At 45.9% G+C, this 14,398-nt stretch overlaps 1 protein-coding gene and 1 long non-coding RNA gene across 6 annotated transcripts in view; one reads left to right on the forward strand and one right to left on the reverse strand.

The window, feature by feature from the left end:
* The window catches only part of LOC116459961 (uncharacterized), a 73,304-nt gene extending 72,262 nt beyond the window's left edge, over window positions 1-1,042 (reverse strand). For all 3 annotated transcript variants that reach the window (XR_004245690.2, XR_009211392.1, XR_009211393.1), the window contains exon 1: window positions 283-1,042. This is a non-coding gene — a long non-coding RNA (uncharacterized LOC116459961). The remainder of the gene's footprint in view (window positions 1-282) is intronic.
* An 83-nt stretch (window positions 1,043-1,125) lies between these two features.
* Window positions 1,126-14,398, forward strand: part of LRRC1 (leucine rich repeat containing 1) — a 128,841-nt gene continuing 115,568 nt past the window's right edge. For 2 of the 3 annotated variants that reach the window (XR_004245691.2, XR_004245692.2), the window contains exon 1: window positions 1,157-1,536. Coding sequence is in view for 1 of the 3 variants with exons in the window: in XM_032140741.2 (XP_031996632.1) it covers window positions 1,378-1,536 (159 nt within the window). In the remaining 2 variants the exon portion in view is untranslated. Of the gene's footprint in view, window positions 1,537-14,398 lie in introns of all 3 variants that reach the window. The other variant, XM_032140741.2, reaches the window with a different exon arrangement.

Raw genomic sequence — 14,398 nt, forward strand, 5'->3', positions numbered from 1 at the left:
GGGAATCAGAGGAGCCCCCAAGGAAATGATTCATCATTGTGATTGACCTTGACTTGAGCAATCCTCCATTAAGGGAGAAAATTTGGTTATTCGGAGATGGGGACTGTGTTGCAAACAGTTACAGGCAAAGAGGGGCAGTTCAGCATTCCGGCCGTGGTCCGCAGGAATGAGTCGGAGCGAGGGAATGGTGGTTGTAACCCAACAGTGAGCCTCCCCGGTCATCCGGGTTGGACGGGACCGGGGTTGTAGCAGAAAAGCAGGAGCTGTATGGAGGATGCTCACCTGGCAGCCTCGATCTGTCCGTCTTCCCTCGCTCCTCCCTCCGCACGAGCCCCAGCTAGTTGTCAGGGGCCAACATCTGGGCCGGGCTGGAACTGGCTCAGAAACTCGCTTTTGCCTGCTTATTTCTGCAGTTGGGCTCCTGGCCGGGTGCAACCACATCTATGAGAATCTTGCAGACTCTCAGACTCCTATGCCTTTGGTGGTACAGGGAGGAGGATTTACTGTCACTCACTGCATAAACCATGATCACCGGGGATGTGCTCCGAAGTTACAAAGCCTGCAGGCGGTGCCCGAGGACCAGAGGGCAGGGCAGGGGCCGGGCGCGGCTCGCTCACACTTCTGGGGCAGCCGTGAGCAGCGGGCACACGGGCAGCCACGAAAGCAGCAGCGAGGGCGGTGCAAACGCCTCAAAACTACACCGAATCCCGTAGCGCCTGGCGCCCCCGGCGCGTAAGGTACGCTTCGGGGCGGTCCTGTCTGACCCCGGAAGAGAAAGTTGTTTTGGGGAAGGGGAGCAAGGAGAGGACTGCGAGTTAAATAAAACTAAATATCAAAGTTGTTCTGCTCTGCTCAGGCCGCCTCTACTCCGCCTCATCTTTGCCCCAAGTCCTTTCACAGTCTGCCTTCCTCGAACGGCCCGATGCGCCCCCGTCCCTGCTGGAGTAAGCAGACAGCCAGCAGCGGGTCCGCAGGTCAGTAGACCCTCTCCGGATCCAGGTCGCCGGGAAAACCCGGAGCGGAGCATCCCTCCGGCCGGGAAACGCCCTCGGCGCGCACCCACTGGCGCGCATGCTCAGTCCGCGCGGCGGCTGCGAGTAGGAAGCTCCGCGCGTCGGCGGGGGCGGCGACGGCGACTGGAGGGTGGGAGGGGAGGCACCGGCTGGCGGGCGGGGGTGCAGGGACGGGGCAGGGGCTCCCGCTCGAGGTTCCTTGAAGCGCTTCCGACTGCGAAGCTCGGCGCGAGAAGCGAGCGAACCCAAGAGCCAACAACGAGCGCGGAGAGGGCAGCGGGCTGAGCGGAGCCGCCGGGCAGAGCGGGCTCGGAACCCGGGTGTCCGCCGCTCGGGACCTGGCTAGGCAGCGGCGGGGGCGGCGATGTTCCACTGCATCCCCCTGTGGCGGTGCAACCGTCATGTGGAGAGCATCGACAAGCGCCACTGCTCGCTGGTCTACGTCCCCGAGGAGATCTACCGCTATGCCCGGAGCCTGGAGGAGCTGCTGCTGGACGCCAACCAGCTCCGCGAGCTGCCCGAGGTAAGGGTCCGGCCTCACCTGCGCGCTCTGCCGGCTCGTCTGCTGTCCCTTCCGCTCCCCTCCTCTCTCGTCCCCTCTTCCACCTCAGGGTCCGGCGTGAAGGAACCTTCCCTCTTTTATGCATTCACCTGCTTCTTTCTCCCCGTCTCTTTACTTCCATCCTTTCCCAGTAAAAGTTCCTTTTCATTTTATTCAAAGTGACCGGATATTTTCCTCGTAATCACTGGGGCTCGTGCTATTGGAGAAACGTTCTGGACTGTTAAGTAACTTAGATCCATGCTAGGTACTGACACCTGGCACTTGTGCCCGGGCAGGTGAGAAGCCGGGTGATTCGGGCTGTTTCCATCTGGAAGCTACAGAGCTCCGCATCCCGCCCCCCTCCACTCCCCGGGGTCGTTCCCCCACCAAGGGCCGGGCGCGCCTCTCCTTTGGTCAAGGCATGTCCCGGAGGACCTTGTGACCTGGGCAGCGCTCAACCGGGCCGCACTATCTCGGCATCTTGGGAGGAATGTGCCCCGTGCTTTATCGCGGGTGGGCTTGGCCGGCTGGCCTGCGGTGGCTGCGGGGGTGGACGCGGGATGGGGGCAAGGGAGAGCTGGGCCTGCCTGGAGCGCTGGGGGCAGGTGCCCAGATGCCGGCCGCCCGGGCCCTGCCTGCGTGGACCTGTTGCGTGGTGGGAGCTGCGTTGAACGTCAGCAGAGGCTCTGCCCGCGGGCCAGCCTTGCAGCCGCCTTTCCCGGAGCGGGCACAGTCGTCCTGCTGACTTTCTCTCCTTGCAGTGATGCGTTATCTCTTCAGAGTTGTTTGTGTCAATTGACCACTCCATTGCCGCCGAACTTGTCAAGCGACATGTGCTGATGGTGCCTTGACCGAGAGTAGGGGGACAGCGAACTTCCTTCAAGCTTGCCTCGGGAACTTAGCTAGAATAACCCCTCAGAGGGAAGGTGTCTCAAACCCAGGTGTGTGCAGGAAGTCAGTGTGCAATAATCCAAAGGTGTGCAGGAAGTAGGGAGACTGCTGGGAGTCGGGTATCGGACCTGTTTAAGGCCTGAGCGTTGGAACGCAAACTTCTTGCTTGCCCTTTAGTTAACACAAGCCAAATCATTGTCACAGAAACACTGGTCAAATGTTCTGACTTGTTAAAATGACCTGATAGGTTCTCCAGTGCTGATGGAGCATTTAAACAATCAGAACTGTGTGTTTTTCTCAGTATTTTAAGTGGCGGTGTTCTTGGATTAACTTTCCTGGGTTCATGTGGAATTGATTGGATGTTTGCTCTGTGTAATCATAGAGATTATCCTCACTAGGACCTTTGCGAAGCCCCCCAGGCTTTATTTAGCTTAGAAGCAGCAAAGCCATCAAGTTCCCTCAGGCGTTTATTATTTTGCAGGCATTTTCAAACACATGATTTTTTTCTGGCCTTTCACGTCCTTGAATATTTCACTTACCAGTCGTCAGCTCACTCACTGCTTTAAGTTGTGTAATGTTAGGCAGTGATATCACCAGGAATATAGAATATGTAATTTAATAGTTTTCAGGGGTTTCAGGATGACATTATTGAAGATGGAGTGAAAAGTTATTCACTGGAAATGATTCATTGCTCTTTGTGGTATTTGTTTGTTTGTTTTGTTTTGTAGAACTGGAAGATTTCCTTTGACTGGATTGGCTTTTCACTCCCTTCTGCAGGGTTTGTGGGTTTTCCTGTAATGTTGGGGAATTCAGCTTGGCATGGGAAATTACTTAATTTCCCATGCCAAGCCGAAATGTCAGGTCTGTGATCCTAAATGGAAACTTGTCAGAAGCTCAAAATATAGTCTGATGACACTCTGTAAATACGGTAAATAAACAAGCTTTTCAGTGGTTACAGGTGATCTTGCTAATGGATTATTATTGCTCTAACAGCTCTTAAATTAGTATTAAAGGTTTTAGGTTGTGTAAAATCTACTTCTCCCTGACTTATTGTGTGTCTTGGTGCCTGGGTGTGTACATGCTAGACATAAGAACCACCTTGAAAACAGATACCTGTTCCATGCCTTCCATTCTTTCCTTGGGCTATCTGTTGTCTCACCTCTGAGATCTGTATAACTTATTACTACTGGTCTCTGCTGCTCCTGCTCCAAACCCCTGTCTCCTTACCTGCCACATCACAAGCGGGTATCTTGTTCACAAGCCTCAAAGGTCCTTATTTTGGTGCCCATACCAGCTGTATGTTCTCCTCTCTATAATTTGTTTGGAAGCACAGCTTAAGGGGAAGCCGGTACCCCTTACCAGGGCAGCAAAGATGCACTCTCTCCAGGCTTCAGTGTAATAACAGCCACCTTCTTTCCACTGAAAGGCCTGCAACCTCTGGTTTTCGCCAATATCTTCCTTTTACAAGTTCAGATTCAGAATTGAGGTGGCTTTCTCAGGGCTATCCAGTGAGTTAGATGCAGTTGCTGGTGGGTCTGGTTCATTCAGATGTCAGCCAAATACAATTGCTTTGGACACATAGCAGGAATCTTCTATCCTGCTTCTCACACCCATCAAATGTTTATTTAGTCTCTCCTGTTTTACTCATGTCATTATAACTTGGCCTTAGCCAAGCATTTATTGAGACTCCATTATTTGCAAGTTATTGGGAATATGGAGATTAAAGGAGGCATGATTCACATCTTTGGGAGGAAGCAGATGATTTTAATCCAGATGTAGTTAGTGTGGGATGGAAAGAACACCGCAGTTAAACTACTCCTAAGCTATGGACTTGATGGTTACTTCCCTAATCTTTTAACCTTTTGCATCAGATCCCTCATCTTCAGTTTGGTTCCAGTTGGGTGACAGCCTCACCATCCTTTTTGCATCCACCTACTTCTCTCCCACTACCCGCAGTTTGATCCTTTTTGGCTCTGTGCTAACAAAGGCAGTCTCACTGTAACCTTCTTGAGATGTCTGTGTGTTTTTGCTTACCTTCGTTTATTTTTTATTTATTTATTTTTTGAGACGGAGTCTTGCTCTTGTCGCCCAGGCTGGAGTGCAGTGGCACGATCTCGGCTCACTGCAAGCTCCGCCTTCTGGGTTCACACCATCTCCTGCCTCAGCCTCCCGAATAGCTGGGACTACAGGTGCCCACCACCACACCCGGCTAATTTTTTAGTATTTTTAGTAGAGACAGGGTTTCACCATGTTAGCCAGGATGGTCTCAATCTCCTGACCTCGTGACCCACCCACCTTGGCCTCCCAAAGTGCTGGGATTACAGGCGTGAGCCACCGCTCCCGGCCTTACCTTTGTTCATCACAGAATTTCACCCTTGCGGCACCCGATAGGTCTTGCTCAATAAACAGTTATTTATCTGTTGAATGAATGTTGCCGAATCTTATAAAAATCTTCCTCCCTCTGCTTCTTTCTCTTCCCTTAAGCACATCACTGCTCCAGCATCTATCCTTTTCTAATATAGTCAGGATATTCAAGTTGGAAGCAACTTCAGAAGGAAAGGTCATTCATAGAGTGACACTGTTTTGTCTTACTTGCCCTGCAGGAAGCTTGGCTTCCCCTCTGTACTTCCTCAGCCTTTCACATGCCATCGGTTTTCTCCTCAGTGTGCACCAGTTCTCAGATGCCTTCAAATGCATGTGTTTTCCTGTAATCTCCAGCACCAATATAGCGCTTCATGTAGTAATAGGCAGCACATATTTTAAATGAATATACTAAAGGCTTTATAGCTTTAAAAAATTGAATTTCACCTTGCCACCTCCTAAGAGTTCAGTTGATCTTTTGTTGATTGCCAGATGGCATTATCTCAGATACCTGCCCCCCACATCATTCTTTCTCATATTCTGCTTTATTTTTTCCTGTCCTTTAGAGCACATATCATTACCTAACTCCAGACCATATACTTGCTTTCTTGTTCTTTGTCTCTCTCCGTAACTAAGACATAAGCTCTGTGAGTGCAGAGGTCTTCACGGCTGGACCTAGGACAGTATTTAGTACATAGTGGGCACAAAGATGCGTCAATAAGTCCTAACATGGGTAGATGGGCCCTGTTTCTTAGCCGTCATAATGCCCCTTCCTGTGGTCAGACTTTTGTACACCAATCTAGTGAAGCTATTGTTGACACAAAGTCTTCTTTCAGAATCCAGTGTCCTAGTCTTGCCATTTTTTGTTTTCCATCTCTTCTGTGCTGGACACCTTTGATTGCCTTATCTTTGAAAGAATCTTCATGCATTGTAAACATATTTTCTATGAACATGACTTCAAGTTTAATATATCCAGCTGTGATCTGTTAAGGGAATATCCATCTCCACTTGTGGTAAGTCCCTTTTGCCTTAAACCAACCATGTTTTAATTTAGGTTTCATATTGCAAACTGACTGCTTTTCCCAGAAGTTCCATTTCTAGGGGGCAGGGCAGCCATTCTTTCCATCTCAAAGGTCCAAGGACTTACCTCTGATCCTTCCTTCTTCTCTCCATTTTGTTGCACTCCTGACCTCAAGTGATCTGCTCGCCTCCGTCTCCTAAAGTCCTGCCATTTCTGTTTTCACAATGCCACCTATTCTCTCTCAGTTGCTCACTCCCATCTGGTTGGCTTCATCTGGATTTATGTTGTCCATTGCTGGTTGTTTGTCTTCTGCTGAGGCTCTTTAGGGCTTGTCTCGAAAGGACAGAGAGCAGAGGTGCTGGATTCAGATAGTTCAAAATGCTGCCCCAACACTTGGAGACTCTGTTCAAGCCTCTGTTTCCTTGGGTGTTACCTACTCTATAGGGTTATAGAGTTATTAAAGACTGTGTGTAAAGCACTAAAAATGTCAGCACAGGGTTAGATCTCAGATGTCTAACATCTTTCTGGATACTGTGGCAAGATCCGTTTATTTTAAAATAATGTTTCTTTTTTTCTTTTCTTTTTTTTTTTTTTAAGACGAAGTCTCTCTGTCACCCAGGCTTGAGTGCAGTGGCGCGATCTCAGCTCACTGCAACCTCCGTCTCCTGGTTCAAGTGATTCTCCTGCCTCAGCCTCTCGAGTAAGCTGGGATTACAGGCACACACCACCACGCCCAGCTAATTTTTGTATTTTTAGTAGAGACGGGGTTTCACCATGTTGGGCAAGCTGGTCTTGAACTCCTGACCTCAAGTGATCTGCCTGCCTCCGTCTCCTAAAGTTCTGGGATCACAGGCGTGAGTCACCATGCCTGGCCAAAATAATGTTTCTTAAACTGGAGTTTGAAGACATTTTCCTGGGAGTTATTTTTTAAAACCAGAATTACATTTTTAATATTCTTTTCAATAATACTTTTTTTTTTTAGATGGAATCTCACTCTGTCGCCCAGGCTGGAGTGTAGTGATGCAGTCTTGGCTCATTGCAACGTCTACCTCCTGGGTTCAAGCGATTCTCCTGTCTCAGCCCCCTGAGTCGCTGGGATTACAGGTGTGCGCCACCACGCCCGGCTAATTTTTGTATTTTTAGTAGAGACGGGGTTTCACTATGTTGGCTAGGCTGGTCTCAAACTCCTGACCTCAAGTGATCTGCCCGCCTCAGCCTCCCAAAATGCTGGGATTACAGGCGTGAGCCACCGTGCTTGGCCAATAATACATTTTTTTTTAAAATCACAGATTCTGTGACATCTTGATGACCTTATAAATGAGCAGTGCCAACAGACTTTATTGACTGTGTTTGAGCATTCCTTTAATTGTCTCTAGCTAATGGGGGAGGAACAGATGCGAACTTATTACAGGAATGATTTGTTGGTGTCAGAAGATGGCTGGAAGTTGTATGAACAAAGGTTTCATGGCAGTTTGTTAGACAAAAGTGTTGGGTAGTTGAAGGGGTCACAGCGCACATTGGTGTCAGCAAGCAGAATGTGAATGCAGGCTACCTCCTCCATGCTACTGTTGTATTTAATACATCACAAACAGCTATACAGTGTCTGCAGAATTGCATCATTGTTATCTGCCATGTTAAATTAATATTGAGCTTTCTTTTATGTGTTTTTACCAGATTTAAAAAGTGTTTACCTTATAGTTTTATAAGAGCTAAAGCGCAGAGAAGACATAACCTAGTTTTATGTTTGGACATACTTCAATAACATTATAATAAATGTAATTTAAGTCAATGCTTAGAGGAAAGGGGGTCCAAAGGAATACTTCTGCTTTATAGTGCCGATCTATCCATTTCTCAAGCGAGGGAAACAGTTGTCATTTCTCAGATACCCTGTTACTATCACACAATTTAGCATTTAATTGTTTTCTGTGTTAGTCCCCCACCCCTCACCTCATGCCTCTCTTCACCTCTCATACTTAAAAGTGAGAAAACTGAGACCCAGAGAAGTTGTCATTTGTCTGGGGTTAGTGGAGATTAGAGTCTCTGATTAAGAAACATTGAGTGAGTATCTGTGACATATTAATAATAATTATAATGGGTTAGTGGAGATTAGAGTCTCTTCAATTAAGAAACATTTAGTGAGTTTCTGTGATGTATTAATAATAATTATAATTGTCACTGCTTATTGAGGTTTAACTGAGTTTTAAGCATTGTATTAAGTGCTCTACATGAATAATTTCTCTAAAATGGAATAACAGCCCACTGTAGCCATTATGATTTCAGCTTGGCAAATGCAGAAACTGAGTCATAAAAAACTTACTTAAAAAGCTTAAAAGCCTTGGTCAAGGTTAGTTCTGGAGCAAGCATGAAACTCCTGCAACATGTGTGCATTTACTGGTATGCTGTACTGCCCACCTGGGAGCAAGGAGGCATGGCGGTGTGAAGAGCCTCTGCAGAATGCCGTGACAGCTAAGGAGATGAACTCTGCCCTGTAGGCAGAGGAACCTCAGGGAAGGTGTCTATGCAGAGGTGAAGTATGGAAAGATCTTTGTTTCTAGAAAGATCATTCTGGGGTGGAGGAGAGAATAGAGTCTGGGAGACCAGGCAGGGGCTCGTTGCAGTGGTTTAGGTCAGCGGAAAAGACAGAGTACCAGTGGGATGCTCTGGGAGATGGTGTCATTAAAGTTTTTACCGCTGTGAGCCTCTCCCTTCCCATCTGCTGCTCTTTCCACTATGCCACCTTGTGTTGTGCTGACCCATCCAAAGTGCTTCATGAATTTGTGGGACGCCAAATATAAAGCATTGTCCTCCCTTCTGTGGACATATTTTCCTTGATTGTGGGGTGCCCTTGTAAGATGCTCACCAAAACCTGGCAAGTTTTGTAGTAGGCATTGGCTTGGGAGGAAGATGGACAGCCAGATGTGTTATGGGTAGGAAGAGTTTGCTTATTTTTGGTTTTGTTTAGATGAACGTGATCATTAAATTTATAAAAATGTACCAGCAGTGACCCTGGTAACACTGTGGGTTCTAGTTTTCTGAGTAATACGAATGTATATTTATGCTGGTTCTATACTATGAATTTTAGTTTCATTGTCCTGTGCTGGAGTAGAGGATGCTTTCAAAGACACATACTTGGAGAATATTTATGATTCTAGAGTAACTTGAAACTCATTGCTTGTATATCTTTTTAAAAAGTAGCTCAAGTCCTTGAGAAAAACAAACCATTTGCCTAATGAAACTTTGTGAGAGTTGACAAAGATAGAGTCATGCTTTTAGTATGGTAAAACAGCAAAATGAGCCTGCTTCCACAACCCCCAGTTCCCTTTTCCTGGGGCTCCCAGTGGAAAGGGAGCACTTTGACTCCACCTCACAGGCTTCCAGTGAATTTCCCCCGTTGCCAGAATTTTGCATCTTCTGTACTGTAACAAACAGGTACTTGAGATTTCCTTAAAACGGACCCTTTACCACAGACTTGAGACTTTAGGGGTAAGCCACTCTTGAGATTTACACAAGAGTATCAGAAATAGCAGTGTAAACATTTCTTTGTGATGATGACAGATCCCAGACATGGTCTTGCTATGCCGTGGAATGAGGTGTCGCGTTCTTTTTGGGTGAGGATCCAGTGAGTGCTGCAGGCTTCTCACTGTGCTCACTGAAGTCTAGGGCAAGTTCACCTATTTTAGGACTCTACCCAGGATGCAGGGCTAGAAATGTTTGTCCTCTGCTTCATAAGATAGTTCTGAGGGGTGATGAGACCATGGGCCAGATCTTCCTAAATGCATAGGAGAAACTTCTGGATGTCCATTAACTTTCTCTTGGGTATGATTTAGTGGACGGGAATGGAATGGTAATTTACTATTGCATGTGGTATTTTAGAAGATCTAATAGGGTGTGTGTGTGTGTGTGTGTGTGTGTATGTATCGTGTAAAATACCTTGGACTCCTAAAATAAGATGTAATACTTAAAATTTTTCCCTCCTCATTATTTTGATCTAGACTATAATGTTTAGATTTCAGGGAAGTTGACTCAGTTGGAAGAAATTTGGTGTTTTTGTCTCTAAAAACCCCACGGAATGGATTTGTCATGTGGTGAGTGGAAGGTGGTGTTACACCTAATTACAGCATGTTCCAGACTGACTCCTTGATTGTGTGGCTGAATGGAGAGGACTCTGTCCATCTGGCCACCATAGTCACCTTTCTTTCCGCAGTCCACCCCCACTTCTTGGGAAGAGATAATCAGGAGGGCCGTCCACTGGCTTGTGGTGAGAACCAGGTGCCTGAGTCAAATGAGCAGTTGTGAGGGCCAGAAAGGGACTTCAAACCTCTCAGGATGTGATATGGGCTCTGACTGCTTGACTTGATCTGGAAGATGCTGAATAAATGCCTTCGAGGCTCATGTTATTAGTGCAAATGACCTTGGCTATGGTTGTCTTGTGTTTATCTTATTATGAGAGTAGTGTGTGTTGGATGCTTAAAATAATCCAAAGAACAAAAAAGAAAGAAGAGTCACTTGATTTCCTTGAAATGATATCATCCATTAACAATTTGATTTTATTAAAATTTTTAATTTTATTTTTAATTGACAAATAATTGTATACATGTATATGGTATAACATAATGTTTTGATACATGTATACGTTGTGGGATGATCAAATCAGTCTACTTAAAATACTCATCACCTCATATATTATTTGTGGTGAAGATATTTAAAATTCCCTTTGTTTTTAGGATGTATTCTTATAGATTTTTTCTTCTTCATATATCACCATGTATTTGTTGTTATTAAAACAAAAATAGGACTCCCACTATATAAATTGTTTTGCTGCTTGTTCTTTTTACTTAACACCATATCTTGGACATTTTTCATATTGATGTATATAGAAGTATTATAGCATTACTGCGAGTGCTATAGTATTTCATTGTATTGGATATAGCACTGTTATTTATTTTTTAACTCTTCTCCTATTATTGGATATTTAAATAGTTTCTAATTCTTTGCAATGATGAGCCATGCTGGATTAAAAGTTCTTGTATTTATTACTTTGTATACCTGTGCAAATGTTTCTTTAAGATACATTTCAAGAAGCATATTTGCTGGATCAATGGATATGTACTTTACAAAATATTGCTAGATTTTCAGTTTTTTAGTCAGAGTTGGATGGAGGCCCAGAGATTATACAGATCTAATCTGTCGTTTTGCACCTAAAAAGCTAAAGTCTAGAGAGGTAAAGTGATGTATTAAAGGAAAATAAAGACATGGGCTGCACATTCCCGATTCTTGACACCCAAGTCCTGTGATCCTTGTGAGATCTTGAAAAATAGGCCTAGAGGCTGTCTTTTTTTTTTTTTTTTCTTCTTTTTATCTCTATGCCCATTATTCTTGAGTGCAATTCTTTTCCGTAGGTCTGGAAAAGGCCTCGGGTAGGCTTTAGTCAGTTGAGCAGGTATTTGTGCCAGATCTTTGGACGACTAATATCTAATACTTGCCACATGAATGTGCATGCCAAGAGTTGCTGTGCTGTGGGCCCTTGTCAGAGGCTTGTTGCATTTGAGGTGTAGAAAAGCAGGACTCCAGCTTTCACTGCTGCCAGGCTTAGACAGGCTGGGGAGGGAGGAGGGCATTGCAGACAGGGAGCTTTTGTGAGGTGACATATGCTGTGTTTGGAGCATAGATTCTTACTCTGGGTTGCCTCGGTTCTCTTTCTGGAATGAGAGGGCAGGGTGGTGTGCAGGATGTTTGGGGACACAGAGCTTGGTCATTAACTTGTGATGACTGCATGGATCAGCACCCCTGCCTCAGTCTCTTCTGCTGAAGTCTCCATTCAGGCCAGATCCTCTTACTTGAAGACGAAGTATGCATAGTTGTTAGGAGATTGTCCTCTTCATGGTGACACCTTGGATAGGCAACTAGTCTTTCATTGTACTTCAGTTTACTCATCTGTAAAAAGAAGGTAATAATAGTCCCTACCTCATGAAGTTGTATGAAAGTTAAATGTGTTACTCTGTAGACAGTGCTGAGAACAGTATCTGGGAGATAGAAAGTACCCGCTACAGTTTGATCATTGTTATCAATACTGACTTTTGTGGTAGAGGCCCACACTCCTTCATCTGTGCTTCCTTCAAATCCTTTCTCAATACTTGGTCAGAGTGATCTTTCTAAGACACAAATGCGACAGTGATTGCCTGCTGTGGTGGCTTCCCCGCACCTGCAGGATACAGTCTGGCAGCATTCCGTGCTCCGCCTACCCCTGCCACCTCACCTTCCCTCAGCCTTGTGTTTCAGCGCGTTAGCTGCCCTTAGTTGCTGACGTATTGTTTCATGTTTCTTAGTCTTCGTTTTTGTAGTTCCGCCTATGCTGAAGTACTCTTCCCACTTCTTTGCCTGTCTCACTGCTCCTCATCCAATTGGACAGAGCTCCAGAGCTAACATTCCTCCCGGAAGCCCTCCCATCTCCTCTGTGGTCTCTGGAGACACTTCTGACTTTATTGTTGCGTTTTTGTAATTATCTCTGTCCCTCATCAAAGCAAGTTTCTTAAAGCTACACATCTTTTCTTTGCATTCCTGCTGCTTAATAGGGTGGTTGGTGCAGAGCAGACATTGAATGCATGTTTGAAGGGCATCTTGGGGGAAGTTTTCAGCCCTTTTGGGGAGTGGATTTAGTAATGGCTTTGAACCAGACCTGTGAGGGAGAGCTTGAACATGACACCAAGAAGAACCGGGCAGTCTATAGTCCTTGTGTGTATGGGTGGCACCATGATGGAGTGGAAACAGCACTGGCCTGGGTGTCAGCGCTGGGTTCTTGTCCTGGTCCTGTCCAACACTAGCATTGTGACCTTGGGCGGATCACATACTCTCTTGAGCCTCAGTTTCCTTACCTGAGTGTTGTCAGCAAAGTCCCTCTGTGTGTTGACCCTCTCTGATGCTAATTTTATGACTTGATGTCCCAGAGTGAACCTTTGATGAGTGGTGCTACAGTTGTGCACATACTCTGTGAGGTTGCTTCATGAGGTTTAGTAGAACCACAAATCTAGGCTTAATCATTATAATCAAGGATTTGATAATAAGGAAAAGCTGTTCCAAACACTTACCCTCCTGTGGTCAGTTGTTGATTCCCAGAACCAATTAAGGAAAAAAGATCAGCAGATTTTCGCTGGTTAAAACATTCACACTCCCTCACCCCCAACAACCTTTGAACACTGAAGTTTTTCTCTTTTGTCAGTTGCATTTTCCCAGCTTTTCAAAATGAGGCAAAATGGGTGAATTTGGCTGGGATCTTTTTTGTGTCCTTATTAAATGAACTCAAGCAATTCAGAGGGTGTTGTTTGAAACTTCCCTTTGTGTTGATTTGAGTACCTGAGAGATTGTATTTTGGGAAACTTAGTTTGGGGACTGACCATTAGAAATATCTATGGGTCGGTATCAGATTGAGGTGGCTTTGCAAGGAGTAAGTTAGGATCAAAGGCTACAGCTCTCCAGTCTCCTCGTGAATAGCTGGCTTCTCTGATGGGATGTTGGTGTCAGGCTTCAGAGGCATCTTGGTTCAGGAATGGGGACTAGGGATGGGTCTCTGCTGGATCCTGACAGACCTTCCCTCCTCCTTCCCTCATTCACTCCACATACTTATTGTTGAGTGCTGGCTGTGCTTCAGGCATTGTTCTATCTAGAAAGGCAAATACATCTCTGTCCATATGGAGCTTCCATTCTAGGTAAGGATGGAAAACAGATAAGAAAATATGAATTTCAGGTAGTTACAAAAGCTATAAAGAAAACAAAACAGAGAAGCCAGGCGCAGTGGCTTATGCCTGTAATCCCAGCACTTTGGGAGGCTGAGGCGGGCAAATCACCTGAGGTCGGGAGTTCAAGACCAGCCTGACCAACATGGAGAAACCCCATCTCTAGTAAAAATACAAAATTAGCCAGGCGTGGTGGCGCATGCCTGTAATCCCAGCTACTTGGGAGGCTGAGGCAGGAGAATTGCTTGAACCCGGGAGATGGAGGCTGCAGTGAGCCAAGATCACACCATTGCACTCCAGCCTGGGCAACAAGAGTGAACCTCCGTGTCAAAAACAAAAACAACAACAACAAGCCCTCCCAAAGAAGGAAGTACTGTAGAGAGCAATGCAAATGGAGATTTCTATTTAAGATGTCTCCAAGGAAGTGACATTTGCAAAAATGGAGTGGGGCAGCCATGTAAATATGGCAGAGCTTCCTGCAAAGGCTTGGGGATGAGCTTGGTGAGTTTATGGGCAGAAAGAAGGCTAGTGCAGCTGGAGCCCTTGGCATGGGCAGTAGGAAATCCAGGTGAGGATATTGGCAGGGACTGGAGGGCCTGGCAAGGAGATTGGATGGGTTTTCATCAGTTGAAGTGTGGCAGATCATAAGCCTATAAGATGATTTTTGTTAGAGAGTTCACTCTGCCTGCTGATTAGAAATTAGATGATAGGAAGAGAAGAAGCAGGGAGACCGGGAGAGGGGGCTTTTATTGAGAGGTTCTAGTGAAGTGCTGCTGGTGACGTTGACTGTGGTGGTAGCAGTAAATACTAAGATAGCTTGGGGGTAAAGTGGACAATACCT

This window comes from Hylobates moloch, unplaced genomic scaffold, assembly GCF_009828535.3.
Source record: "Hylobates moloch isolate HMO894 unplaced genomic scaffold, HMol_V3 SCAFFOLD_20, whole genome shotgun sequence".
NCBI classification, from domain to species: Eukaryota; Metazoa; Chordata; class Mammalia; order Primates; family Hylobatidae; genus Hylobates; species Hylobates moloch.